We start from the raw sequence: 26,163 nt of genomic DNA, 5'->3' as shown, positions 1-26,163 counted from the left end.
ATTAGCAATATAGTAATAGTAGTAGCAGTAGCAGTAGAAGTAGTAGCTCTTAGTAGTAGTAGCAGCAGCAGCTGCTGAAGCAGAGAGAGAGAGAGAGAGAGAGAGAGAGAGAGAGAGAGAGAGAGAACAGCATAAAGAGGAGGAATTTGGGAGATGCAAGATGCAACTGGGCTGATAATAGCAATCTTCAAGGGTAAAGGCAAGGTTTATATAGGGAAAGGTATAAGGGAGGAGTTAGGGGAAAGATTTGACATAATTACTATTATCTCAATGGATTTATATCTCCTTACTCCTCTTTGGTGGGATAGCCCTTGTAGTGAATTTGGGAAAGGAACTGAGATATTTATATCCCAGTACTCCTTCTGGTGGGATAGTCCTCACTGTATAATTTCCAGGTAGTTTTACAATAGAGCTATTTATCTAACAGTGGGAAGGAAATCAGATGTTCACAGGATATGTAAGGGCAGCAGAGATGGAAATAATATTTGGCATAACACTTTTCTCTAATATTTGACCTTTCAGTATTTAAGTTTCTATGATCATTTGGCACATCAATAATGAAAAGAATGAAAAGTATTGTGCTAAAAGTCAGAGACACAAAAACAAGAGCAAGTTCATCCTTGTCCTCAAAGAGCTTACATACTAATGGAGGAGATAAAACAGCAGTGTAATAAATGCTGAATTAAGTTCTGATTTTTGGCAATGACCCTCCCACATTCTCATTAATCACTAAGTAACTGCTGCCATTTTTTCCCTCCTAAAGGAAGAGGAGAAGAAAGGGTTCCCAGAAGAAAGCATCTCATAGTTTTTCCATGGTCCAGAAAAAAAAATTCAACTTGTTGAAGTCCCCTCCCTCATTTCCACCCACAAAATTCACAAAGCAATCACAGTAGACAGATAGTGCTTAGTTGGTTGGATCAGGGCTGATGTTGCTAGTGCGATGAACTCCTGACAAGAGGCCCTTTGCCTTTGAAGAGATCCAGGAATAAGTCTTGGCAGGAAATTTGTTGGTTTGGGCCCGTGATCAAATCAGAAGAGGAGGGGGAAACTACTAAGATACTGGAGCAAAAGAAAAAGAAAAAAAATACTAAATGAACTGTAAGGCAGCACCTTGGAAAAGTCCAAGAGGATGTCACTCCTCATGAGATGCTTTATTTAATCAAGAATGGAGTTTTGGTCTTGGATTTGAGACAACAGCAGGATATGAAGGGGACCAATTATCACGTAAGAGATTCCTCCACAATACAGGTAATGCCAGGCTCTAGCCCCTCACCCCAGTTAGGTGTAGATCTACTTGGGTTGTACCCCTTGTTTTGTGATGTGCTAGGGCAAATATCTATAGCTAGGGACAGGATCTCACTTAGTTATCTGATTAGTCATCAGCTTCTGATGTCATAAGCATAAAGGTGCTAGGAAGCAAGGAAGATTCCAAATAATGGAGAATTCCAAAGAAGGATAGAGATGCCAGGCAGGAGGGAGAGGCATGTCCAGAGCAGAGGCATCTGGTTGCAAGAATGACTGCACCCCAAATAGAGAAATTTTTCTGACTGCCACAGGAGTTTGTATTTTTTTCTTGCAAGCAAAAACCAATAAGTTTTTTGGAGCAGGGGCCTCAATGGAGCCTAGTTATACTAGAGTTAGAACTTGGAGGGTTCAGAAGAAGTTTAATGAAACAACCTCAAGTCCAACTCACTCATTTTACAGATAAGGAAACTGACTATAGTTAGTTTGCAAAACACTTTACAAATATCTCGTTTAATTCTCACAACAACCCTGAAGGTAGATGCTATTTTTACTCTCATTTTGCATATGAGAAAATTAAGGCTAAGAGTGTAAAGTGACTGGTTTACACAGCAATTAAGCATTTGAACCAGATTTTTTTATTCAGATCTTCCTGATTCCAATTGAGCTACTCTATCCATGGTGACTCCTTGCTAAGGAAGTTAAGCAACTTGTCCAAAATCACACAGGCAGAATTTGAACTGAGGTCCTCCTTCAAAATTAAATTCTTTTGCTTCTTTAATTCTTTTTCTATTAGCATCTGCATGAAGGAGGGATTGGAGAGGAAAAAAATGGAACCAGGAAGACCAAGTAGGAGTCTAACGCAATAGTCCAATTGAGAGATCATGCCCTAAACAAGATTTGGGGTGGGAAGTGGAATAAGGAGTTGTATCTCTGTCCTGGTCAGGTCACTTTTGGAATAGGGAGTTCATCACTGAACACATTTTATAATGAACATTTTCAAGCTGTAGAATATAGAGGGGGAGAATAATGTGTCCTTTGGACTTTAAGCCAATAAGGTGAAACAGAAATCTTGGTGGAGCTGGGAGCTAGCACTGCCCATATTTTTGTTCACAGCTGTCACCATCACCAAGGTGTTGCATGAGGAAAGCAGAGTGGAACAGATCCTGGAGAGCTGGGATGACTGAGGCAGAGCTGGAACTAAAATGTAAGACAGATGGGTGGCAAGATAGATCGCTGACCTTAGTGGTAGAGACAAAATAGGTTTGGACCAGCAGCTGCTATGAAACCTTAACCATTGAGGTAAGAAGACTCACCTCTCACATTCCCTTTTCCTTGCCATGTTTTTCCCCCCTCTGTTTGCAGAACTATTCCTAGTTGGTTCCAAACAGGCAATTCCTTTTCTTTATTCTTTTCCATTATAAACCAGTCTGAAGGATTGGAGGAAGATGATCAGATTTGTCTCTTGACCAATTTAAGAAAATTTACTAGCTTTTAATAAGCCATATGACCACGTTAGAGGTCTATGAATGAGGCTGGTTGACAGAAAGGGAACTTTTCCAGACACTCACAGATTAGAACAGAATCACATAGAGATTTCCATAATTCTCATCATTCACTAAGATTTCATTTTCATATACCTAGATCAATATAGATTGGAGACCAGGAGCCATAAAGCACTGGGCAAGGAAAGGAAGTCGATGAATTTGTAAGCAAACGCCCTCTTGTGAGTAATGACGAAATTACAGTCAGAACATGTTTTTTGGGTGCCCTTTGATGCACCTGCTTGCCTGTAGTTTGATTGTAGTGCAATCCAGTGGCCAAATTATAGGCTTGTACAAGTCAATTACAAGTCAGGTGTAGGTTATTGGTACTGCAGTCCCTCAAATGTCACCTGGATCACTCAGCAAGTACACACTAGCATCTTTGTTATATGTAAAAAGCTCACCACCAATCAAGAGTGATGCCAGAAAATGCTTTTTTTTTTTTTAGATTTCAAGATTTGGGATGGGAGGTGGAATACTGAATTTGTACCCCACTCTAAACTGATCAGGTCACTTTTGAAATAGTGTTCATCCAGAAAAACACTGTACACCCTAACAGCAACATGGGGGTGATGATCAACTTTGTTGGACTCGCTTGTTCCATCAGTGCAGCAAACAGGGATGATTTGGGGCTGTCTGCAATGGAGAATACCATCTGTATCCAGAGAAAAAACTGTGGAGTTTGAACAAAAACCAAGGACTATTACCTTTAATTTAGAAAAAAACCTGATCTTATTGTCTGATCTTGCTATCTCATACATGTTTCTTCCTTAAGGATATGATTTCTCTCTTATCACATTCAATTTGGATCAATGTATACCATGCAATATAAAGACTGGCAAATTGCCTTCTGTGGGGGTGGGGGGGAGTGAGTAAGATTAGGGGGAAAATTGTAAAACTCAAAATAAATAAAATCTTTATAAAAAAGAAATAGAGTGTTCATCAGTGAACATATTTTATGGAGAATATCTTCAAGCTGTAGAGTATCTAGAGGAGAATAATGTGACATTGTGAGGTACATAAAGTGGAAGGAACTGGAGATGATGAGCCATTTGGGGAGATAGAATTATTGTGATCAAGTATCTGAAGGGTTGACATGGGGAAACCAAATTACTCATGCTTGATGATCTCAGAAGACACAACTGGGCCAACCAAAGGCAGGTATCTTCCAGTTCTTAAATTCTATGATTTGATATTTCCATGGCTTCCTCTCTTGCCTCCTGCCAAACACTGTTATTCTTTCCCTTCTGCCCCCAATTCCCAAGTACATGGTTTCTACCACCTACTGAAATATCTTCCTGTTTTCATGTTACTAGACTGACCCTCCTGACTCCTACTGGTAACTTTTAAATAGTATTTTTCAGCATCCTCATGCTCTTATCATCTAATATTTTATATATATTCTTATTTATAATTAAATTTGGGGTCATCCTTTTATTGCATTATGGGCTCCATGTTTTATTTAAACCTTGTAACACATTCAGAATCTAACATAGTTCTCTTCATAAAACAGATGGTTAGTAAGTATAAAGGAACCTGAAGCCACTTGCTTGGACTTTTTTTTTTCCTTTGACCAGGACCTAAAGTGATTTCCTTCTGTGCCCATCCTTCAGATCAAGCCAGGTCTGCCCCATTCTGTTCCCTACAATAAAATCCAGAAGATAGAATTCTCTGTATAGGACAAAATTCTTCTGCAGCTCCCTGAAGAAATGAAATATTTCAATGAATTATGAGAATTATGAAAATATGTCTCTCCTCCAGTCACTGAGTGTCTGGAAAATGTTAAGAGTTCCAATGATTTAGACGATGTCCATAGGTCCTATTCTGTCCCTGTGATCACAGACCCATCCCGAAGCTCTTGAGACCATGGAGAAATGAGTTCTTGTTTCAGATGCCTTCAATAGTGATCTAGAGAAGTTGTCTACAAAACCATGGCAAGACCCAAGGGAGGTGTGATTAACCAATGAATATATGGATTACATCTCATCTTTCCCTCCAAATGTCATGGGCTTTTCTTCAATATAACTAACAACCCCTTCACCAATTCCTTTTCTTTATTTGTGTTCCTCCAAGCCCTAGGGGCATGGGTGTCCAAACCTTTTCATAACTCTTCTGGGCCATATTTCCCAACAAAAATTGTCAAGGGCTGCATATAGAATTTAATATTTATGGCTACAACGTAACTCATATTACCAATGAGCATAACAAGATGATGCAATAATGTCCAAATGAATGGGCTTTGAGGGACACAGTGGCCTGCACACTGTGCATTGTGCGCATCTGCTCTGGGGTTTCCTTGGCTGTCTAGTTGGACTCCTCTCAGGACAGTAATAGTCTTAACAGGGAAAACTTCAGTTGTACAAGCTCTCTCTATACCTTCCCCCCCCCCCCCCGCCCATATAGTTTTTCCATTCTGTAATCCCAAAATCAATTTGCTGTGGCAAGTTAGAGGGGTTTTTTTTGTTTTTTGTTCTTTTTTTTTTTTTAGGTTTTTGTAAGGCAAAAGGGGTTAAGTGGTTTGCCCAAGGCCACACAGCTAGGTAATTATTAAGTGTCTGAGACCGGATTTGAACCCAGGTACTCCTGACTCCAGGGCCAGTGTTTTATCCACTATACCACCTAGCTACCCCCAAGTTAGAGTTTTAAAAACAGAATAGTAACTAGTAAGCCTGGCATATTTCCTATAGATACACACATATGCACACACACACACACACACACACACACACACACACACACACACACACACATATATATATATACCTTTCCTCTTTATTTTTGATGATGAAGATTGATCTGTGATCAAATGAGCTTGCAGATCACTGATTTAGAGGATTTGGCTGACAAACCATAAAAATCTTTTGAAAATTGCTTTGGGACAAATTATTTGTCTCCATCAGGGAATAGACCTGTCCAATTCTAGAAATATTCTTTTGCCTTAGGGTACCCTACCTGCACTTTAAATTTCTGGAATTCCTTTGTGTTCGCATCCCTTTTCTGGTCCATATATGACCCAATGATGGTGACAGGTCCTTGGTAGAGCTAAGAATTATAACATCTCTGAGAGTTATGTAAGAGTATGCTTTGCAGTGTAGTTGAAGGCTGTTAGCTCCTATCTAAAGCAGAGGTTGTACCCTATAATTTGCTCTAGTATTTGAGAGGTCTGGAAACCAGGGGTAATTATAGGCTGAAGCATTTGTAGTATTCTCTCCAAAAGCAACCTTGATCAGTAACTGGTGAGTGTGAATGTCTTTCTTGGCTCAAACTCAAATTCAAATACCTTGAAAGTTCTCTAGACTCAGGAAGCATTATGCTCTAAAGGACTATTTATTTCTATATTCACCAATCCCACACTTTGATTCTAAGAGTTTATCACACATAAAAGTGGGTCTTACCTGGCCAAGACCAACACCACATATTCTGGCAAGGCCGTGAAGTAATCATGACCCTGAAATCCCCAAGAGAATGTAAGGAGAGATGCTAGGGGTCTTTCTTCCTTCTCCTGCATGGGGGGGGGAGTACCTCATAAAGCTGCCTTTTTTATCAGTATTCTGGGTGAACTCGATGAAATCTGGCATATCCAGCCATTCTACTATGTAGCTTCACCTCATAGCTCCACTCCTCCTTCCTATGCTCCCAGCTCAGTTTCATCCTTTTTCATCTTGTCTCTTTGTTTCCTCCACCTCCCCAGTAACCAACAGGAGAGCTGAACTAAGGAATAAGCTTACATTGAATTTGGTGTAGATGGGGTTGGGAACATGAGGGCAAAAGCTGGTGTAGCTATGGCATTGAAGACCATTGGCAGGAATCCTGAAAAGTCATGGAAGGAAAGCCATTGGGAGGAAATACCAAAGTATAGGGGTCAGGATATGGTCAAAGGAAACAGAAGGAAACATGCTTTCCCCCCTTGGTCCTCCTAGTTCCATGGCCCTTCATACCCATTACAATTGTACTCAAACCCTCACACCTAGCTTCTCATAAATAACACCTCTTCTCAAATATAACCCCATGCCAGTATATCTTACCAAGGTCATCCCACCTGGAATCATGTCCCAATTTTCAGAAAAGGCTATTATGCACAACCCTTCACACTTAAAAGTCTGAAGTGTTGGATTCTAGACTGGACTCTGGATTGGGACCTGAAAGAATTGCTTCCACCTTTCTGCTTATTCTCACTCTAAATGGGAAGATCCAGTGCACAAGGATATGTTGGGCCACAGTTCAGTCCAGATCTCTTAGAGCCCCAGAATCCTGTCTTTGCCTTAGTTGCTCATACTTGGAGCCTCTACTTCCCTCTTCTTTGCTTCTGAGAAGAGGGTGCCTTAACAGCAATAACTTTTCTCTCATCCAACCCAGAGCCTGGTTGGTCCTTCCAAGCTGAGGTTTCTGAGTATAGAGTGGGGAGCCACAGACCAAAGACCAGGGGTAGGAATTTCTGAGAAGAATTGAGATGGACTGAAACCATAGAAAAGGGAAAAGGTCATCATATCATACAATTTAGAGTTGGAAGGGATGTTAAAAGATCACCTAGGCCATCCTTCTTATTTTACTGATGAGGAAACCAAAGCCCAGGAGGGTATACTGACCCACCCAAGGTCACACAGGTAAGGAACAGAGATAGGGTTTGAGCCAAGGTTCTGATTCCAAATTCAGGGCTCTGGACTACTGCGTGAAAATGGTTTTAGAGTTATTGGATATGGATCCAGGTAGTCAGGACTTCTGGGACTAAAAAGACCAGCAGTACAGGTCTGTGGGTCAGGTGGGAATTCCTGGGTTTGACTGGGCCAGAATAGATAGGAGACTGAAGGAAAGGGAGCGCCGGGGACTCCTGAATCCAATCCAGACAGAGCAGACAGGTCAGGCAAGGGGCGGTGGCTGGGGGCAAAGCCCGTCCCTTGTATTGGATGGGGTTGAGGACGGGTTCAAGACCAAGGCTGGATTGGGGGTAGTGTTAGGGGGCAGATGATGGTCCCTCGTCTTAGATGGGCCTGGTGCCAGGGTCGAAGCCAGCATTGAGGCTGATGACAGGTCCAGGCCGGGACATGCCGGTCAGTAGCCCCAGCAGGCTGAGTAGGGTGGAGAGGAGCAGTAGGAAGGAAGCAGCAAACAGCAAGGCTGGCAGCGCACTCAAGGCCATCAACAGCAGAGCTGGCAGGAGATGCTTCCATATAGCAGCTGCTACAGGCCAGAGGGAACGCAGCAGGTGGCAGCCCGTGGTGAAGAGAGCATGGCACAGTCCCAGAGACAGCAGCAGGTAGAGGCCAGATTCAAGCAGCCACAGACCCCGCTGCACGGGCACCCACCAACAGGAGGAGGAGCACCAGGATGACCAGCGCCGTCGGATTCCTCCGGAACCCTCCCACCAATTTTCCCAAATTCGACAAAGTGCCCAGCTCCGCCAGTTAGGCCTCAAACCTTCTCCCGCCCCTGCTTCGTCCGTTGCTCCCTCCGTTCTGGTCCGCTGCTGCATCGACCTGGTGCACCTGCAGGGGAGGGTGAAGGGAGGGTCTGTGATCTCCAAGCACCTGGGGGAAAATCAAATCTTCCCAGATTACCTAAGGAGAGCAGATCTCAAAGAGTCAGGAGCTGAAGGAAACTATGGGAGCAGGTTAGGAGGCCAAAATACAAAAGGAAGAGGGATCCCAAAGCAGGAGGGAAAGACTTAGTGGGAAGTGGTCTGAAAATACTTGAAGGAGAACTGAGTGGATAACCAAGTGACTAAATTCACAGAGGGTTGATTCAAAAGTCTATAAGGAATAAGGGGCTGGGAAGGGGCTGATTCTAAGTCATAGGGAATGTTCCTACAGCATCATCTGGGGAGAGATTTATAGTCCCAAAGAATCTGAAAAGCCACAGGAAGTGATCCCAAAGTAGTGAGGTTCTGGAAGAAGAGAGGAAAGAGAGAGAAAAGAAACAGAAGAGAACTTCTGGTAATGAAATGTCCTGGAATAATCTTGCTTACTTGATGGCGTAGGAGGGAAGCAGTTTCATTAGTTTCTTGGACACACACACACACACACACACACACACACACACACACACACACACCAGGGTGTCCAAGAAGCTTAATGAGACTGTTCCCTCTCCTTCCAGGATGGAGAAGGCTGAGAAAGCCAGAGCACCTTGGGGCAGAAGTGCCAGTTGCCCAACCCAGTTGTGAAGAAGAGGTCATGATTTGGCCCCTGGTTGGGGCCTGCATATGCCTTGTTCTCAGTATCCCACCTGGGAACAATTGTCATTAGAGGACAGGGAATGAGAACCCAAAGTTTTTGCCTGCCTCCAACTACCCAGCCCTAATTTCAAGGTCCAATGGAGAGTTTGGGGACCCAGGGCAAAGATTCCCTAGTTCTCCCTTTGAGCTAGGAACTGATAAAAATCTGAGAAGGCAAAGCTGAAGCCTGGAAATTCTTCAACTTTTGTAGGCTTCTAACCTAGAGCAACCACCTCAGATCCCTTTTTGCTGCTGGTGATAGTGGAGAGTTTAGAAGTTTGCTTCCAGTGCCCCATCAGGGGAGTGAACCATGGATATAGACACTATAGTATAACAGAAACAAGGAAACCCTCCTTAGCAAACTGTGGAGATGCTCATCTCCTGAAAAGGTTGGCTAATGTTTGAATGTTTAGGGTCATAACAGACTACAGGGACCATCTTCTAAGGTGTGGAAGGTTTACAGTCTCTATCAATTATATCTGCAGAAAAAGTAGCTATAGATCCTTAAAGTATTGGCAGAAGCTTGGAACCAACTCCCAGAAAGACTGGAAGAGTAATGAAGAGAAAGGGAGTGAGAGACAGAGGCTTGAGTGGACTGGATATACTGTCTAGACCATTCCCTGTGCCTCTCAATACAGGTGTGTTCCGGTACTCTTTCTTTGATGACTTGTCAGACTGAAATTATTTTTTTCCTTGAAAGGCCAGAATGTAGGAAAACCCCCAAAGACCCAGGAGAAACCTCAACTAATGTTCCTTCAGGGATCATAGGTGTTGGGCCCCTGGAAACTGATTAAGATGCTTTAGAAAAGCAGGTGGGTTCTGGGATCCCAGAATTTCATTATAGAAGTTAAGATAAAAGAGATTAAGGGAGGAAAAAAGGGAAGAGATAGGAGGTAGGAGAGGACTAAACCAAAGACATGGAAAGGAAAAGAGGGAGTTAGGAGAGATGAGAGTTATGGAGGTGGGCCCAGGAGAGGATAGCAGAGATAAGGACTTGAGGTGTGAACAAGAGATGGGAAGGAAAAAGAAAGCAGGTGAACCAAGAGAATAGAAGCATGGAGACAGAAGATGAAGTTGGGAAGGGGGCAGAAGATAAGAACTAGAAAGGCTACATGTAGTGGGCCTAATTCAACTTATCCCTGAACAAAAATTTTCTCTATATCCCTGACAAGTGGCCATCCAATCAACTTTTGCTTGAAGACTTCTAATTAGAACTTGCTACTTCCTAAGGCCATAATTTCACTTTTAGATAACCCTATGTATTTTTAGGAAGTTTTTCTGTATATTGAGCTTCAGTAAACTTTATGTAATTTCCACCAATTGTTTCCCATTCTGGGCTTTAGCAAACACATAGAACTGAAATGACTACTTTTATGAAAGATAAAGACAGCTATCACATTCTCCGTAGGTCCTGTCTTCTTCTGTCTTCCCCATTTCTTTCAACCCAGTTCTCCTACGGTTTGAATGTCTTTTATCATATCGGTCATCCTCAGCTATGAGCTCTCTTAACATGTACATACTGGATATCTGGTCCCTTTGATGCAATCCTCTCTCCAATTGTTCAGATTACAGTCTATATGTACTGAGCTTATGTTCTTCTCAGGAAGTACTGGACTATAATGCCTTCCTCTTGATCGTTGTGAGTAAGGGGCATCAACTTTGCAGTCACCCATCTAAAGTCACAATTGGTCACTTCACTGATCAATGCTCTGGAGTCTCTAATGTTGCTTTCCATGATATTATTCTGATGGTCACGTATATTGTTATCCTAGTTCTACTTTGCTCTGAATCATATAAATCTTCATATCAAGTTTGATAGCACAATCATACTTACTACACTGATATACTTCTATCTAATATTCATCCACTCTTCTATCATTTTTTTAGGGTTTTTTTGCAAGGCAAATGGGGTTAAGTGGCTTGCCCAAGGCCACACAGCTAGGTAATGATTAAGTGTCTGAGACAGGATTTGAACTCAGGTCCTCCTGACTCCAGGGCCAGTGCTCCATCCACTGTGCCATCTAGCCGTCCCCCACTCTTCTATCATTGAGCACCCAACTTCCAGTTCTTTGCTACTCCTAAAGTTTTTTTTTTTACTTTATTTCTGTATACATCAAATCTCCTCTGTCTTTGGTATCTTTGTGGTATAGGCCTCATAGTAACATCACTATTTCAAAGGATATATATACACAGTTTAGTGACTTTTTTAGTCTAATTCCAAATTGTTTTCCAGAACAGTTGGACCAGTTTATAACTCCATTCATCTAAGCTCACAGCCCCTGAACACTTAGCATTTTCATATTTTGCTATCGCTCACAGCCCCTGAACACTTAGCATTTTCATATTTTGCTATCTTTGCCAATCTGATGGATATGAGTTAAAAAGTCAAGGGTTCTTTTCTGACTTTTCTAAGCAATTTCCCATTGGTAACAGTAAACTGTAGATAATTCTTCAAAACCACATTGCCTGTCATTATCTTTCATGAAATATGGTACCAGAACTCTGACTGAGATGAATGAAAGCAAGAACTCAGCCTAACTATCCTCTGAGCTTCATCTCCTTCCTCTGGGCCCTTTCATCTCTAGAATATACTCCTTCCTCATCTCCATCTCTTAGAATTCTTAGTTTCTCCTTCAAGGGTCATTTCAGATGCCACATGCTACATATATCCTTTGCTACTTTTTCAGCTTATAAGGGTTCTCTCTTCAGATTTATACCCTTACCCCACAGTAGTAACAACTATTTTATTTTTACCTAGGTTCCCTATCACATTGCATAATGCTTTGCACATAGTTGGTGGTTTTGTTTGGTTTTTTTTCATGTTTTTTTGAAAGGCAAATGGAGTTAAATGGCTTGCCCAAGGCCACAAAGCTAGGTAATTATTAAAGTGTCTGAGACCAGATTTGAACCCAAGCACTCCTGACTCCGGGTCTGGTGCTTTATCCACTTATAGTTGGGGTTTAATAAGAATTTGTTTATTGCCTTGCTAGGTGGTACAGTGGTTAGAGCACCAGCCTTGGAGCTGGAGGATCTGAGTTTAAATATTGCCTCAGATGCTTAAAACATATTTAGCCAAATCACTTAATCCCACTGCCTTGCAAAAATCCCCCCCAAAAAGAATTTGTTTGTTGAATGAACATTAAGGTATTTATACATTTTGTTTTTCTGCCATATCATACTTTCATTTATGAAGTTGTTAACATGTCCAGGTCTTATCCATGTAAGTGGTTATCTAGCCTTTGGAGCATCATAGTGTGCAAGAACAAGTTGAAATACCATTACAAAAGGAAACTACAAGAGAAACTGCATAAAAATATCATAAGAGATGACATAAGAGAAATGAGATCTTGGAACCTGGGGAGGTCTGCTGGAGACAGGACTCCTAGAATAACAAAATGACTGGAAGGCTGTGGTCTAAGGCCATTTTTGCAGACTAAAAGTCAGAGAGAATACACAGCTTTAAGTGAAGATTAGGCTTGGGATGAACCTGGAGGCCATTTGGGTGAGAGATATACTCATACACAAAACAGAGAACAACATAGTCACTCTTTGGGTATGTTCTGTTTCTCCTCTGACATAGCCACCATCCTGATGACATCCTTCGTCACCTCATACTTGGATTATTGCCAATAACTTGCCCATTGGTCTCCCTCCCACAAATTTCTCTCCTTTCTGATCTATCCTCAATTCAGTTGCTAAAGTGATTTTCCTAGAATATAGGTTTAACCTGTTACTTCATATACTCAATAAACTCCATTGGCTTCCCATTGCCTCTAGAATCCAATACAAAATCCTTGTTTTGATAAACTTTTTACAATTTCCACTCTGCCCATACTCTTTGATCCAGAAACATTGGCTTCCTGACTGTTCCACAAAAGGAATACTTCATCCTCTTAGCTCCAGGCATTTTTCCTCTTACTGTACCCCATCTTTGGAATGTTCTCCCTCCTCATTTCTTGGCTTCACTAGCTTCCATTAGGTCCCAACTAAAATTTCAGCTTCTTCAGGAAACCTTTCTAAATTTCTCTTAATTTTTTTTTAGATTTTTGCAAGGCAAATGGGGTTAAGTGGCTTGCCCAAGGCCACACATAGGTAATTATTGAGTATCTGAGACCGAATTTGAACCCAGGTACTTCTGATTCCAGGGCCAGTGCTTTAACCACTGTGCCACCTAGCTGCCCCCAAATTTATCTTAATTTTAATGCCCTCCTGCCTTAGTTATTTCCTATTTCTCCTGTCCATAGTTTTTGGTACATATTTGTTTGCCTGTGATCTCTATTAAGGACTATGTTTGAGTTTTCTCAGTATTTGTAGATAGCACAGAAACTGGCCCATAATACATGCTTAATAAATGTTTACTGATTGACTAGCTAGTGACAAACTCTACAGAATCATACTAATCTGGGCTGAAAATGGAAATAGTGGCATGGTTCAAGACCAAGTTCCATAGTGATCTTCCTATAAATATTGTTAGGCAAAAAAAAAATCTATCTAATCCTTTATCCCTCCAGAGTCCAGTATATTACTGAAAACTAACTAGACAAAATTTAGATAAAAGAGAAATGTATTACTGGAAAAAAGTTTGTTGCATAGTAAAGGCCAGGAATGACATAAGGTCAATTGACGAGCTCTATTAGTATTCAGGTAATTACAGAGAATGAGGGGTCAGAGGGCTTCTGTAACATTGGGTGGATTTGCTGTAATGAATTTTTGTGAGAACAGCAGATAAGAGTTGCATAGGCATGGGCAAGGAAAGGTTTACATGATGACTTGTGATCCACACATTGATAAGAATGAATCCCAATGGAGTCTGAACATGACTATACACATTGATGAGAATGGATGCAATGGAGCATTAGCAATCTGACCTATACTCACCTATCCTATATACTAAAGAAACTGTTTTAAACCTAAAGTTTAGAACTTTATTATTGAAGTTCTTTGGGTCTTAACTATCATCTAATATTTCTGAGCTTCATATCATCAGACTAGGTAAAAATGTTAAATAGCACAGAACCCTGGGATACCTAGTTAAGAGATCTCAAGTCAACAATGCCTACCAAAGGAGTCAAGTTTCCCTTTTCCCCAATCCATCTGTTTGATCCTCTAGCTCACATCTTTCTATGGTGGCCTCTGGGAGAGCATAAGAGACTTTTTTCAAAAGTTTTGTTGGAATTGAGATATGTCTACATATCCACAGCATCCTTCTAATTTAGAGGGAAAGGGACAAAAATCAAAACAAGGCAAAGCATAGGAAGACACCAAGAGAGAACTAGGGAGAAAACAGAAAAGATAAGGAGACAAAGGTGAAGAGAGAGGAGAGGGAACATAAAACCATATAGGGGATAAAAAGGGAGAAATATGCCAGGGCCATGGTGGGGCTAGACTCACCTCTTAGCAGAGCAGCCTTGGTCATGTCGCCACCGCCAGCTCTCTAAGCCGAGCTGGGAAGGAACCCTTGAAATCTGGCTCTTGGTCTCCCCTGCCTCCACCCAACCCCAGGGGCCCCATTGTGACCCGGCTTTGGGGGAGGGGTAAGGACAGGGCCACAGAGAACAGAGCCCATTGGACCCCTCAAGTCCAGATTCTAGTCCCTGTCTTTTTTTCTTTTCTTATCTGGGGCCCGGGGACCAGCACTCTTTGGCAAAAAAAAAAAAACCAAAAAATGACTTTTTTAAAAAAAAAAGTCAAAGTCTTTTCCTTCCGAAGAGATAAACTGTCAAGACCCTCCAGACAAAAGGAGTTCACTAGGCCAAGATCTAACTTAGTACTATAATGACTCCTCTATGCCTCAGTTTCTCCCTTTAGTAAAATGAAAAGTTTGGGCCAGAAGCACACTAAACTCCTTCCTTGTTCTGTGATTTTGTGTTCTTCAAGGAAGAACACAATCCTAAGATTCCTCAGCTTCCCTCTTTGCTATTCCCTGGTTTCTAAACACTTCCTGGTCAAAAAAAAAAACCTACCTGAGATGTGACCTACATTCTTTCTTGATTTAGTCAGAAAGCTGAAGATGAAGCTGCCATAGAATTATTTCTCCAGATCTTCCTGATGAAGGAAAAATGTTAGGGTGGTCTAGTTTAGGATTTGAGAATATTTGAATGAATTCATGCAAAGACTCTTGACCAGAAGTATTAGGGACCAAAAAAAGTTTATTCATGCATTACAGTAGCAGGGATGGGGAACCTCCGACCCTTGAGCTGTATTGGTCTAGCATTACTGGCAAAAGCAGGTGGGAGGAAGGGCAGCTAGGTGGTGCAGTGGCTAGAGCACCAGCCTTGGAGTCAGGAGTACCTGGGCTCAAATTGACCTCAGACACTTAATAATTACCGAGCCCTGTGGCCTTGGGCAAGCCACTTAACCCCATTTGCCTTGAAAAATCTAAAAAAAAAATAATAAAAGCAGGTGGGAGTCAAAAGTCAATAAAACTAGGAACTTTTAAGACTAAATTTAACCTCAAATGATGGTATAAATATCCAAATGACCCATGGTAGAAAAAAAAAATTGCCTACTCCTGCTATGGATATTAAAGAAACAAGGAAATTGAGAGTAATAGATTAAGGAAATCTAAAAAACGTTGAGAGAATAAGTAAAGGCAATTGTAAGATTATTGCATCTGCTAGGGAATTTAGCAAAGTAAAGTAAGGCAGTTACGAGAGTATTGTAACCAGGCAGATCAGCAGCAGCCAGTAGGAGAGAAGTAGCATAAAGGAGAGAAATTAAGGAAAATGACAAGAGTGTTGTAACTGGGTTGTTTCTTAAGGAAACTTCTGGAATTCCCTAAGAAAGTAGGAAAGTTAAGAGAGAAAGTTAGGACAGTTGCAAAGGCAGAGCAAGTAATGCCAGGGTTTATATAGGGTATTGCTAAGAAAGGGATAAGGGAGGAGTTAGGATAGTGCTAGGGATGGACCAAGGAGTGGGCACAGCATTTCACTGAGGTTCAATGACCTCATCATTGCCTCCAGGGCCAGTGCTACCTCAGGTTTCTGCATCTCCCCAACCTCCCAGTTTTAAATCTCCCATTCTTCAGACTCTTGCCAGGGCCTCATAATCCATGACCCCAAAGTCTTGGACCCTTCAACTTCATGGAATTCTGTTACATATTTAATGTATACTGTGTCAAAGGTGAATGAGTTTTAAACATATTTAAACTTATATTTCACTAACAAGTGATTGGAAATTCCCCTATTTCATGAGCCTCTTTTTGATCAAATTGGGAAACAGAGAAGTGGTCAGGTTCAAGCTAGATACCAGTCAATTAGTATTTGAAAAGGGTGCTGAGAGACAACTTCTTTGAATAAAATAAAAAAGTTCAGCTTGTTATGCCATCAGTAGGTTTTCTAGGTATACTTTGGGATTGGGTCTTAAGACTCTTCCTTTCACTGGAATGCCTCCCCCCCCAATCTCTTCCTCACCTTGCCCCCCCTTACCTCTTCCTACTTTGAGGGTCATGTCCTTTGGTTGGATGAACTGGAGATGATGGGATATTTAAGCCAAGAGTAAATGCCCATCAGACTGAAAGTTTGACCTCCCCCACCTTACAGATTTGTTGAAGGTCACAATTTATTGAACTATAATAAAGTGATTTTATCATAATTTGGTTTTTGCTCTTCTTTAAAGCCAAAACATCTTTACTTTGGGGAATTTTCTTCAATAACTTAATCAACTGGTAAATGAAAAAATCCCTTTGTCTCTCTGATTTTCAATTTGTTCTCCTATGAAAATGAGAGATTTAGGCCCAAAGGATCCCCAAAGGCCCTTTTGAACTATAAATCCCAAGATTCAAATTGTGTGGTAGAAGGGATCACATAGCCTCCTTACACTATCACAAGATCTTGGCTCAAGAGGCTTTTATATTGGTTTTCAAACCCTGGGATCTAGAAAAAGTTTGAGCCTTCTTTCCAGGCCACCCACCCCAAGGTGGCCTTGAGACATTTGGAAAGGAAATTCAGAGGCAGAGGCTGGGGCAATCCTCATGTATTTTCTGTGATGAGACTCTTTTAGCCTGCTGATTGCCGGAGTACAGATACTTTGCATCAGGCTCTCAGAGCCTGTAGGCTGATTACAAGACTGAAGATACCCAAGGGTATCAGGGCCCCAAACATGAGCCCTAAGCCTGTGAAGAGCAGGAATCCATCCAAGGCTTGGTGTAACTTAGAGGAGAACAGTGATTCTTGTAAGTGGGGGCCTTCACCCCCAGCTCCCAGGCCAAGGGGTCTAAATATTGGTCTTCCAGACAGAGGTACATCCTGGCCCCTGCAAAGAAAAGAGAACCCAAGGTGAGATTGAGGCCAGAAATCAGAGTGAGCTGGGGCAGAAACACCCAGGAATCCAGCCCTCTTACCCATGCAAAATGTCAAAGCTCAGGAAGCACAACATTAGAGACACCAGCAGGAACATCATGATGGGACCACCCAGGAGCAAGACAAGGGGAGCAATCAGTGCTAGCACACCAAGACTCAGGGCCCCATCCATGAATGTGAGTGAAATCCTCGAAGGCACTCCATGGTCCTTCAAAACCTCAGGACCCTCACCAGCTTCTGGGCTCCGGCCCCCAACTGGACCCATTCGATCTGTAATGCCAGGAATTCTGAAGAAACAGAGATAGGAGATAGAAATGAATAAGGAGGATGGACATGAGAATTCTATTGTTTTTAAGATGTAAGAAAGTTTAAAAAAATAAGAAAACAAATTAAATTAAATTTTTAAAAAAAGATGTGAGGAAGTTGAAAATCCAAAAAAGCAAAGAACTAGGTGAACAAATTAGGTATTCCTCTTTATGTTGAGAAAAAGAAGAAGTCTGGAGGAGGAATCAGACAGTAACAGACAATGGAGAAGAGGAAGTACTCAGTTCCTATTTTGCTTCTTTTTTCTCCTACCAAAAAAGTATGATCACTGGAATGAAAGGTCAAAATAAGGGAGTATGGATGGGGCTACAGAGATGGGAAAGAGAAATGGAGGGGTAAGAGATGGGAGAATTGTTTGGGAAACAATTCAATCCAACAGAAAAACACTGAGAGAGCATTTACTATAGAGCTGCTCTAAGCACTGATGATAAAATAAATGCCTTCTCCTCGAGAAGCTTCTAATCTTTTTTCTTTTTTTTAAGTTGCAAGGCAAATGAGGTTAAGTGACTTGCCCAAGGCCACACAGCTAGATAATTATTAAATGTCTGAGGTTGGATTTGAACTTAGATACTCCTGACTCCAGGGCTGGTGCTCTATCCACTGCTCCACCTAGCTGCCCCCTAATCTTTTTTAAAATCTATTTTTAACATTTTAAAATTTTTGTTTTCAAATTCTCCCTCCTGCTCCTCCCACACCCAATGAGAAGGCAAGCAATATGGCATCAATTATACATGTGAAATCATGCAGAAACCTAGTTCTATATTAGCCATGATGAAAAAAATTAAAAGAAATATAAAATGAAAAAATTATGCTTTAATCTGCACTCAGAGTTTGTCAGATCTCTCTCTCTGAAGATGAAGAGCATTTTTCAGCATGAGTCCAAGCATGGATCTAATGGGGAGACAGGAGATACACACACACACACACACACAGACACACACACACACAAACACACAAACACATACCTGGTCAAAGGGAAGAGGAGATAAGACCTAAGATGTGCAGGCAGAAGACATGAGAAATTTGATGGAAAAAAAATCATTTTCCTAAAGATGAGGGGGAAGAGATTGTGAAGGAGGTTTGCTGAAAGAAGAGGTTCATGAGCTGAGTCTGAAGGAAAGAAATACCTGGGAGAGGGTGGGGGTGTGTGGAAATGTTAGTTTGGAGGGAATGACTATTTCTGACAAAATTCATGGCTGAAACTAAAGTACAGAGAAGTGGGAGAGGGTAAATATAACCAGGGAACAGAGTATGGGCTGGGGGAATAGTATGAAGTAAGCCAGACTGTGAAATCTTGAAAGATGGGAGTCAGAAATGTCTACTTTACTTGTAGGGAATGAGAAGTTACTAAAGATTTTGGGACAAGGGAGTGACCTGATCAAACCCCATGTATATAATTATGACAATTCTGTGAAGGATAGATTGTTGAAGGAGAGAGTGGAGGTAAGATATAGTAGGAGTGAGAATTTGAACTAGGGAATGTGAGTAAAGAGAAGAGAATATTTTTCAAATATGTGGTGTGAAAAGAAATATCAAGTAATAATTTCTCAAAACTATTTTAATTAAAGATTAATTTCTGTTAGAGTGTATATATATGTATACATATATATATATACATATATATATATATGCAGGTTTTGTATTAGTCACCTTGCCAAACATAATAAGAAATTAAGACTCCCAGGTATCTCCTGTTTCATCTAAGAAGACAATGATCAGGATACATGGAGACCTTCCTCCCAAGAAGAAATAACCAGAATTTAGGTTAATCTTTGAAAAGCCATCTGGACCAGAGTTATTATGCAACTCTCATGGTTAGGCCACTAAGGATGGCTAAATATTTTTTTCCTATTCTTTGGTTTTGTATAAATTTACTGTGTTTCCCTAAGTTCTATCTTGGTGACCATCTTAGATGTTCTCCATTACCTATAGATTTTGACCATAAATCCCAGAGAATAAAACTTCATGTCTTATCTATATTTTTCTATTATGTTATTTTAACTCTATATTCTTAAGGTTCTTACAGATTTACAGTTCATGGTAGAGAACTGAGCCAACAAAAAGTACAACAACAAAGTACAACAACAAAAGTATAAGTCATTCCCTAATTGATAAGTGGTCAAAGGATATGAATAGACAATTTTCAGACAAAGAAATCAAAACTGTCTATAATCATATGAAAAAGTCATCTAAATCACTATTGATCAGAGAAATACACATTAAAGCAACTCTCAGATATAGGATTGTAATAAAATATTATTGTGCTATAAGAAATGACAAACATGATGATTTCAGAACAACCTGGAAAGATACATGAATACTGTATTTGAATAATGAAATGAACAGAGCCAGGAGAACACTTATAAAACTAGCTATTCTCAGTAATACAATGATCCAAGACAATCCCAAAGGACTTACAATGAAGCATATTTTCTACCTCCAGAGAAAGAACTGATATTGATTGAATGCAGACTGAAGTATGCTATTTTCAATATTTCTTTTGAGATTCTTATACAAAATGACTAATTTGGAAATGTTTTAGATAAAAGTCCATGAATAATCCATATCTGATTGCTTACCATCTCAGGGAGGGGGGGAAGAGGAGGGATTGAGGAATAGGATTTGGACCTCAGAACTTTAAATAAAAATGAAAAAAAAGAAAATAATGGCTTTGAAAGATATCAATCACTAACATTCCTACACTCCAGGAACTCTATGATCATATCAATATATGTATTCTCAACAAAAGTGCAGATCACATTCCCTCGATCTTACCCATGACCATCTTGTACAATGCCCTTTCAAATCCTCTCATAAATTCTTTGCCAAGAGACTCATCCAAAGGACTTGCATTCTTCTTTTATTCTTTCAAATTATATTATTTTTTCAATCAGCAAAAAATTTGACCTCTCACCCTCCCACCTCATCCCATCCCCAACTTTAGAACTAATGAAAAAACCAACCTTATTATAAATATGTATAGTCAATCAAATTTCTACACTGACTAAGTCCAAAAAATTGTGCCTCATTCTGTACTCTTGAGTTGTTCATCTCTCTATCAGGAGGTGGAGAGTATCTGTCATCATGTGTCCTCTAGAAGTCACACTAAGTAATTGTTAAGTGTCTGAGGTTGGATTTGAACTCAGGTCCTCCTGACTCCAGGGTCGGTGCTCTATTCACCATGCCACCTATCTACCTCTCCATCACATTTATAGACTATAATTTTTTTTAGTCATTCCCAGTTTATAGGCAATTCTTTAGATTTCTATTCTTTGCTCTTTCAAAAGAGTTATAAATATTTTTGTATATCCTTAAAGCTTTTTTTGCTTAAAACTAATTCCTACCTTAATCTCCCTTCTAAATTTCTCTCTCCCCATCCCCCTTTCCCTCCTGTTTTCTTGTTGAATGAAATATGTTTCTCTTCTCAACTCTGTATTCTTCTTTCCTCTGACCAATTTTGATGGTGAGGTTGAATTATAGCTATTTTCTTGTGTGCCCTAATTATGTGAAATATTTCCCCCCAACCTTCTTTTCCTCTATCCCTATCCTTTCTTTTTCTTGCCCTCTCCTTTCATTCTTTTTTTCCAAGATCCTCAAGAACCACTCCAAGACTTGTTTAATTAGATTTCATACTTTTTTTTTTTTTGAGTTTTTGCTGAAACTCTATTTTACGGCATTGATGTAGTTGTTTTGGAGTCATTTCTTTGCATTAGTGTTTTTGCCACCAGAATAGCACATTATGGTAAGGTTCTTTTTGTTTGTATTTTTGTCCATTATTCCAGTCTACTACCTGATCTGTGGCTTGACAGTAGGGCTAGGATCCACCATATTTTGGCAGGGAAGGTCTGGACTGGAACTGTGACTTTCTTGAAGCCTGGAGTCATCCCAGGGTTTCCGAGACAGGCTTTTAGGGGACTACCAGAGTGGTTTGATCCAGGACAAAGTTTGATTGTCAGTCCCCCTGATCTTATCTCTGCGTGTTATTGACCTGGGTTTCAGTCTGTTCAAGAGTTAACTGTGGCTGATTTCAACCCTTACCAATCAATCGGAAAGCATCATTGGTTCAATGACAGAATTGTCAGCCTTCCCTTTGGCCTGGGTTTCTTGCCCTAGTTATTCCTTCTGGATCAGTGATCCAGAACTAGATAATGGTAACAAAGGTACCAATTTATTTCTGTCCTTATCATTGTGTCCCAGTAGGGTCTGGGACCTTCTTTTGCCTAGCCTCTCCCTGGACATTGGAATGGATTGTATTCCTACCCTGTTCTTAGCATCAGCAGACTTCCCTGTTTGTCTCTCTATACTAATCTGGGATGAACAAAGAACTCACTATAACTTTTGCTGGATTTCTCTATCAGGATTCAGTCAGGTACATTTTCTAGATCTGTTTGGAGGATTTGTAGACAAGAGTTCAACTGCAATCCTTTCTGATAGTTCTCCATCATGCCTTTCCATGCCTTTTCTGACACTGTGTGGATAACAATGGAACACTTAGAGAGGAGGGTTTGAGGAGTAAATTAGAGTTAAGATTGAGATTGATTTGCTGAGAGAATATCCTTGTGAAAGATGTCCAGTTGAAAGAGACATGTAACTAAGACAAGGTGACTGAGGTTCTGTCCCAGGGTGCCAGTATTAAAAGGGCATTGAGGGGCAGCTAGGTGATGGAGTGGATAGACCACCTGCCGTGGAGTCAGGAGGACCTGAGTTCAAATCCGTCCTCAGACACAATAATTGCCTAGCTGTGTGACCTTGGGCAAGTCACTTAACCCCATTGACTTAAATTTTTTAAAAATGGCATTGAGCATTTGTAATCATTAAGGAACATAGAAACAATGGTGCTTCATATCTTGTTAGTAAGAATCATAATGGAAAATAATAAGTTGCCACGCCCCTTTCTCTAGCTTCCCAGCTCTCACTGCATCTCAGATAGGCGGCCCCTGCCAGCAGTGGCTTACTCAGCAGCAGCTTCCTAGCATCCTAGGGTTATCCCCTACCAACCAAATTGGTCTTAGAAAGTTCATTTGATGTTATAGTGTTTCCTAATACTTTCTCAAGGCAAAAATTGTTCCTAATATTTCTGCCAGTAAGACTGGAGCTCAGAGGAGCTATAGGGATAGCTATATAGCTATAGTTATCAACAGTACAAACGTGCTATCTACAGTGACTGTATCTTCTACACAAGTATATATTATCTATAATGACTGTATAGATATATATTGTATATAGATATAGTATCATCTGTAAAGATATAGATATAGATATCATACACACAAATATAGAGACACTGAGACAGTAATAATGGAACCCTGGCAATGGATGAAATTGTTGAGGAAGAGACAGCGAAAGAAGAAGGCTAAAGATATGATCTTGAGGAAAAGTTGGGTGTAAGGGGTAAGAGGAAGATGTGGAGCCAGTGAATGACTCATTTCCCAAAATGTATTGTTTATAATTGAATGTAATACTCCAGATATGATAATGAACCATGGCATTGTCCATAAGAGCTTTTGTCTCCCATGTTCTGGATACTAAGTCTCTATTTATGAAGCCTGGGCTCAAGGAATGGTTACAGAGGAAAAAAATCAGGAGAAAGCAGTAACATGGAAAGCAAGGGAGAAGAGTATCTGGAAGAAGAGGATAGCTAATGTAAAATATAACTGAGAAACTCAAGAGGATGATGAAGATATTGGAGAGAAAGAAAAAATGACTTGAGGAGGGAGGGAAAATGGATGGGGGGAAAGTAAGACAGAGATAGGTTCATAGCTTTAGAAATGGAAGGGACCTTGGAGATCAGTAAGTCTAATCCCTTATTTTATAATGACGTAATGAGGCATAATGATTTGCCCAGGGTCATAGAATTAGTATGTGTCTGAGGCAAATCAGATTTGAATCTAAAGTCTAATGTCATTATGGTATTATAGTATACTACTTCAGAAATGAGAAGATAGTAATAAAAGAAATTATTTGGGGGAGGAGGCAGATGTAGGAGGAAAGAGGGAAACAGATGAGGAGTTAGGGCTGTGGAAGAGATAGATGGAAAATGGGGCTGGTGAGGCAGTGGTACAAAGGCAGAGATGGGGGAGACAGGGTTAGGAGAGAGGGATAGAGATATAGAGATGGGAAGGCAGAGTTGAGAAAGAGATAGAGAGAGAGGAAATTGGAGCCTCAAAAAAGGGAGGAGAGACCTTGTGGGGTGCATCTCTGGGGAAAGTCAGAGTTCGAGAGGGTTTAGAAAATAAGAGGAATTAGGCTGTCCTGAAGGAGGTAACCAGAGATTGGGAGACAAAAATCCCAAGAGGAAGTGGGGGGATGAAGAGATCAGTGACAAAACATAAGTAGGCTAGGATCTAAAGTTATGAGAAAGAGGACGATGAACTCAAGACAGCTGGGACCTGGGGTACAGACAATCCTATAGACCCCAGATTAGCTCCTTGCCAAGCACAGGGAGCAAACAGCATTCTGGGCCATCTCTGCTGGAATATAGTCATTACTGTGGAGTCCCGTGTTCCTTTTCTCCCTCCCCAATTACCCCACTCCTCACCTCCTCCCCATCGGGCCTGCCATTCTGGGAATATGCACTTCCAGGGGAGAGAAAAGGCATTGTGACTTATAGAGTAGCTGCTTCACAGGTCATCCCTTACCCCACCCCTCCCTCACCCCACCCCATATACATAATAGCTGTGACCAAATCCTTTTTGGATCAACTAAATTCACAGTCATGCCCAGTTCTGGGCAGTGAGAGAGATGGGAAAGTTATCAAGAAAGATTTCTCTGGTCTCTATTCCATTTATAATTGTTGGTTCAAAGGACCCATTGCATGTAACTGTCCTCATTAGTGCTACTACCTGCATAAGGGGTGGAGTTGGTGAGAGTTGGAGAGAACAGAGAACCTAGTCCTCTGGCTTCTAGCTTCAAAGGAGAAAAACTCATTTTTTTGAAAGATTTTATTTATTCTGAATTTTACAATTTTTCCCCTAATCTTGCTTCCTTCCCCCCCCCACCCCCACAGAAGGCAGTCTGTTAGTCTTTACATTGTTTCTATGGTATACATTGATCTAAGTTGAATGTGATGAGAGAGAAATCGGATCCTTAAGGAAGAAAAAATAAAGTATTAAGAGATAGCAAAATTACATAATAAGAATGATTTTTTTTAAAATGAAAGGTAATAGTCTGGTCTCTGTTCAAACTCCACAATTCTTTCTCTGGATACAGATGGTATTCTCCATCGCAGATAGCCCAAAATTGCTCCTCATTGTTGTACTGATGAAATGAGTGAGTCCATCAAGGTTCATCATCACCCCCATGTTGCTGTCAGGGTGTACAGTGTTCTTCTGGTTCTGCTCATCTTGCTTAGCATCAGTTCATGCAAATCCTTCCAGGCTTCCCTGAATTCCCATCCCTCCAAAGGAGTAAACTCTTAAGTCAGACCCTCTTCAGGTCTTTGAAAGAGGAAAGACTCTAGGAAGTTGTTAACATGTTAAGGAGCTGGAACTTAGATCTCATCTCTATTCCCAGCATTCTATCCTAGAAATTTCCCCCTTGGGTGAGATCTGTCCCTCTTCTGTCTTAGTTGAAGTGAGTGATCTCTCTTCCAAAAGGAGAACTCATTCACTCTGGATTGTCTGGTCTATATTGTCCTTAGTATACATTCTCTATTTCTATGTTGCTGTCCACTTAAATCAATGGGTCTATTTGCTATTATGTGAATTCATCATGGAACAGTTATTTTATTAGCAAGATAGTTAAGTCTTGCATATGTAACTTGGGGCACTCTTTTCCCCAATAAGATACAGTGATCAGTAGTGAAGCATGAGTTTAAATATTTTCCCTAAACTAACAATAATTAAGGAAGAAAATAGATATAATTCTAGCACAGTAATTCTCTCTGTGAAGAAAGCAGAAGTGTTATTGCTGTTCATCCTTCATTTTCAAAGAATATCACAACACCTCAAAGGATGTCTTGACTGCCACCTGAATTGGATGAGACAGAATTGTGTGGTCAGACTCTGGCCTCAGTCTTCTGTTTGTCCTCCTCACAAGAATAGTCTCCCTTGGAGAAAGGTAGAAGTGACTCTAGAGATACCATTCTTGCCTCCTTATAAGTCACATCTAGACAGACCCATGTGTTCACACATAACCTACACAGGCACAAAAAGAGTCCTAGAAATAGAGAGTAACTGGGCAGGACCTATTCAGATCACTAGAGCCTCCTCCCCTCACCCTTCTTAGCTCACTCACATCAGCATTATCTGGGCCTTTACCCACATCCTCCCAAGCCTGTGCTGCCTACTGGATCCTCAACCCTGGCTAAATTGAAAATCCATGGTAGTATCAATGAATATAGTTCCTTCAGCTTGGACAGCTCCAGCAAGGCAACCATGTTGGGACCAGGGAGAAAAGGTTTGGGGGACAGAATTGGTGCTTTTATATGAACAGGACAGTTCAAATTAATAAAAAAAAAAATCCCAGGGAAGGAAAACAATATAGGCAGTGACTACAACAATGTAAATGGAAAGAAAAGACATCTTTCCCCTTCTTGGAAGAG

General features: G+C 40.7%; 2 protein-coding genes across 3 annotated transcripts; both read right to left on the bottom strand.

The window, feature by feature from the left end:
* Window positions 1-7,643: 7,643 nt before the first annotated feature.
* Window positions 7,644-14,467, bottom strand: TMEM239 (transmembrane protein 239). The gene is made up of 2 exons (XM_074227517.1): window positions 14,389-14,467; window positions 7,644-8,269 (listed from the first exon to the last, which is right to left on the bottom strand). The coding sequence occupies exon 2, from the start codon at window positions 8,254-8,256 to the stop codon at window positions 7,765-7,767; it is 492 nt and encodes a 163-aa protein (XP_074083618.1). The 5' UTR covers window positions 8,257-8,269; window positions 14,389-14,467; the 3' UTR covers window positions 7,644-7,764.
* A 2,199-nt stretch (window positions 14,468-16,666) lies between these two features.
* C3H20orf141 (chromosome 3 C20orf141 homolog) lies at window positions 16,667-24,242 on the bottom strand. Of its 2 annotated transcripts, none has more exons than XM_074227515.1 (3): window positions 21,412-21,765; window positions 17,339-17,584; window positions 16,667-17,250 (listed from the first exon to the last, which is right to left on the bottom strand). In XM_074227515.1, the coding sequence occupies exons 1-3, from the start codon at window positions 21,447-21,449 to the stop codon at window positions 17,031-17,033; spliced, it is 504 nt and encodes a 167-aa protein (XP_074083616.1). In that variant the 5' UTR covers window positions 21,450-21,765; the 3' UTR covers window positions 16,667-17,030. The 2 variants fall into 2 exon arrangements, with proteins under 2 accessions (XP_074083616.1, XP_074083617.1); XM_074227516.1 differs by lacking the exon at window positions 21,412-21,765 and adding an exon at window positions 24,160-24,242 and having other exon boundaries at window positions 16,669-17,250.
* Between the last annotated feature and the right edge of the window lie 1,921 nt (window positions 24,243-26,163).

This window comes from Macrotis lagotis, chromosome 3 (assembly GCF_037893015.1).
Source record: "Macrotis lagotis isolate mMagLag1 chromosome 3, bilby.v1.9.chrom.fasta, whole genome shotgun sequence".
NCBI lineage: Eukaryota > Metazoa > Chordata > Mammalia > Peramelemorphia > Peramelidae > Macrotis > Macrotis lagotis.
Note: the sequence above shows the minus strand (reverse complement) of the source record. Positions and strands in the feature narration are given on the sequence as shown.

Excerpts from the sequence above, each read along its gene's own strand:
- TMEM239 (XM_074227517.1), bottom strand. The coding sequence starts at position 8,256 with ATGCAGCAGCGGACCAGAACGGAGGGAGCAACGGACGAAGCAGGGGCG.
- C3H20orf141 (XM_074227515.1), bottom strand. The coding sequence starts at position 21,449 with ATGGTGGATCCTAGCCCTACTGTCAAGCCACAGATCAG. Across the intron at positions 17,585-21,411 it reads ACTGTCAAGCCACAGATCAG|AATTCCTGGCATTACAGATC; the intron begins GTAGTAGACTGG and ends CTGTTTCTTCAG. Across the intron at positions 17,251-17,338 it reads AGCTTTGACATTTTGCATGG|GGGCCAGGATGTACCTCTGT; the intron begins GTAAGAGGGCTG and ends TTTTCTTTGCAG.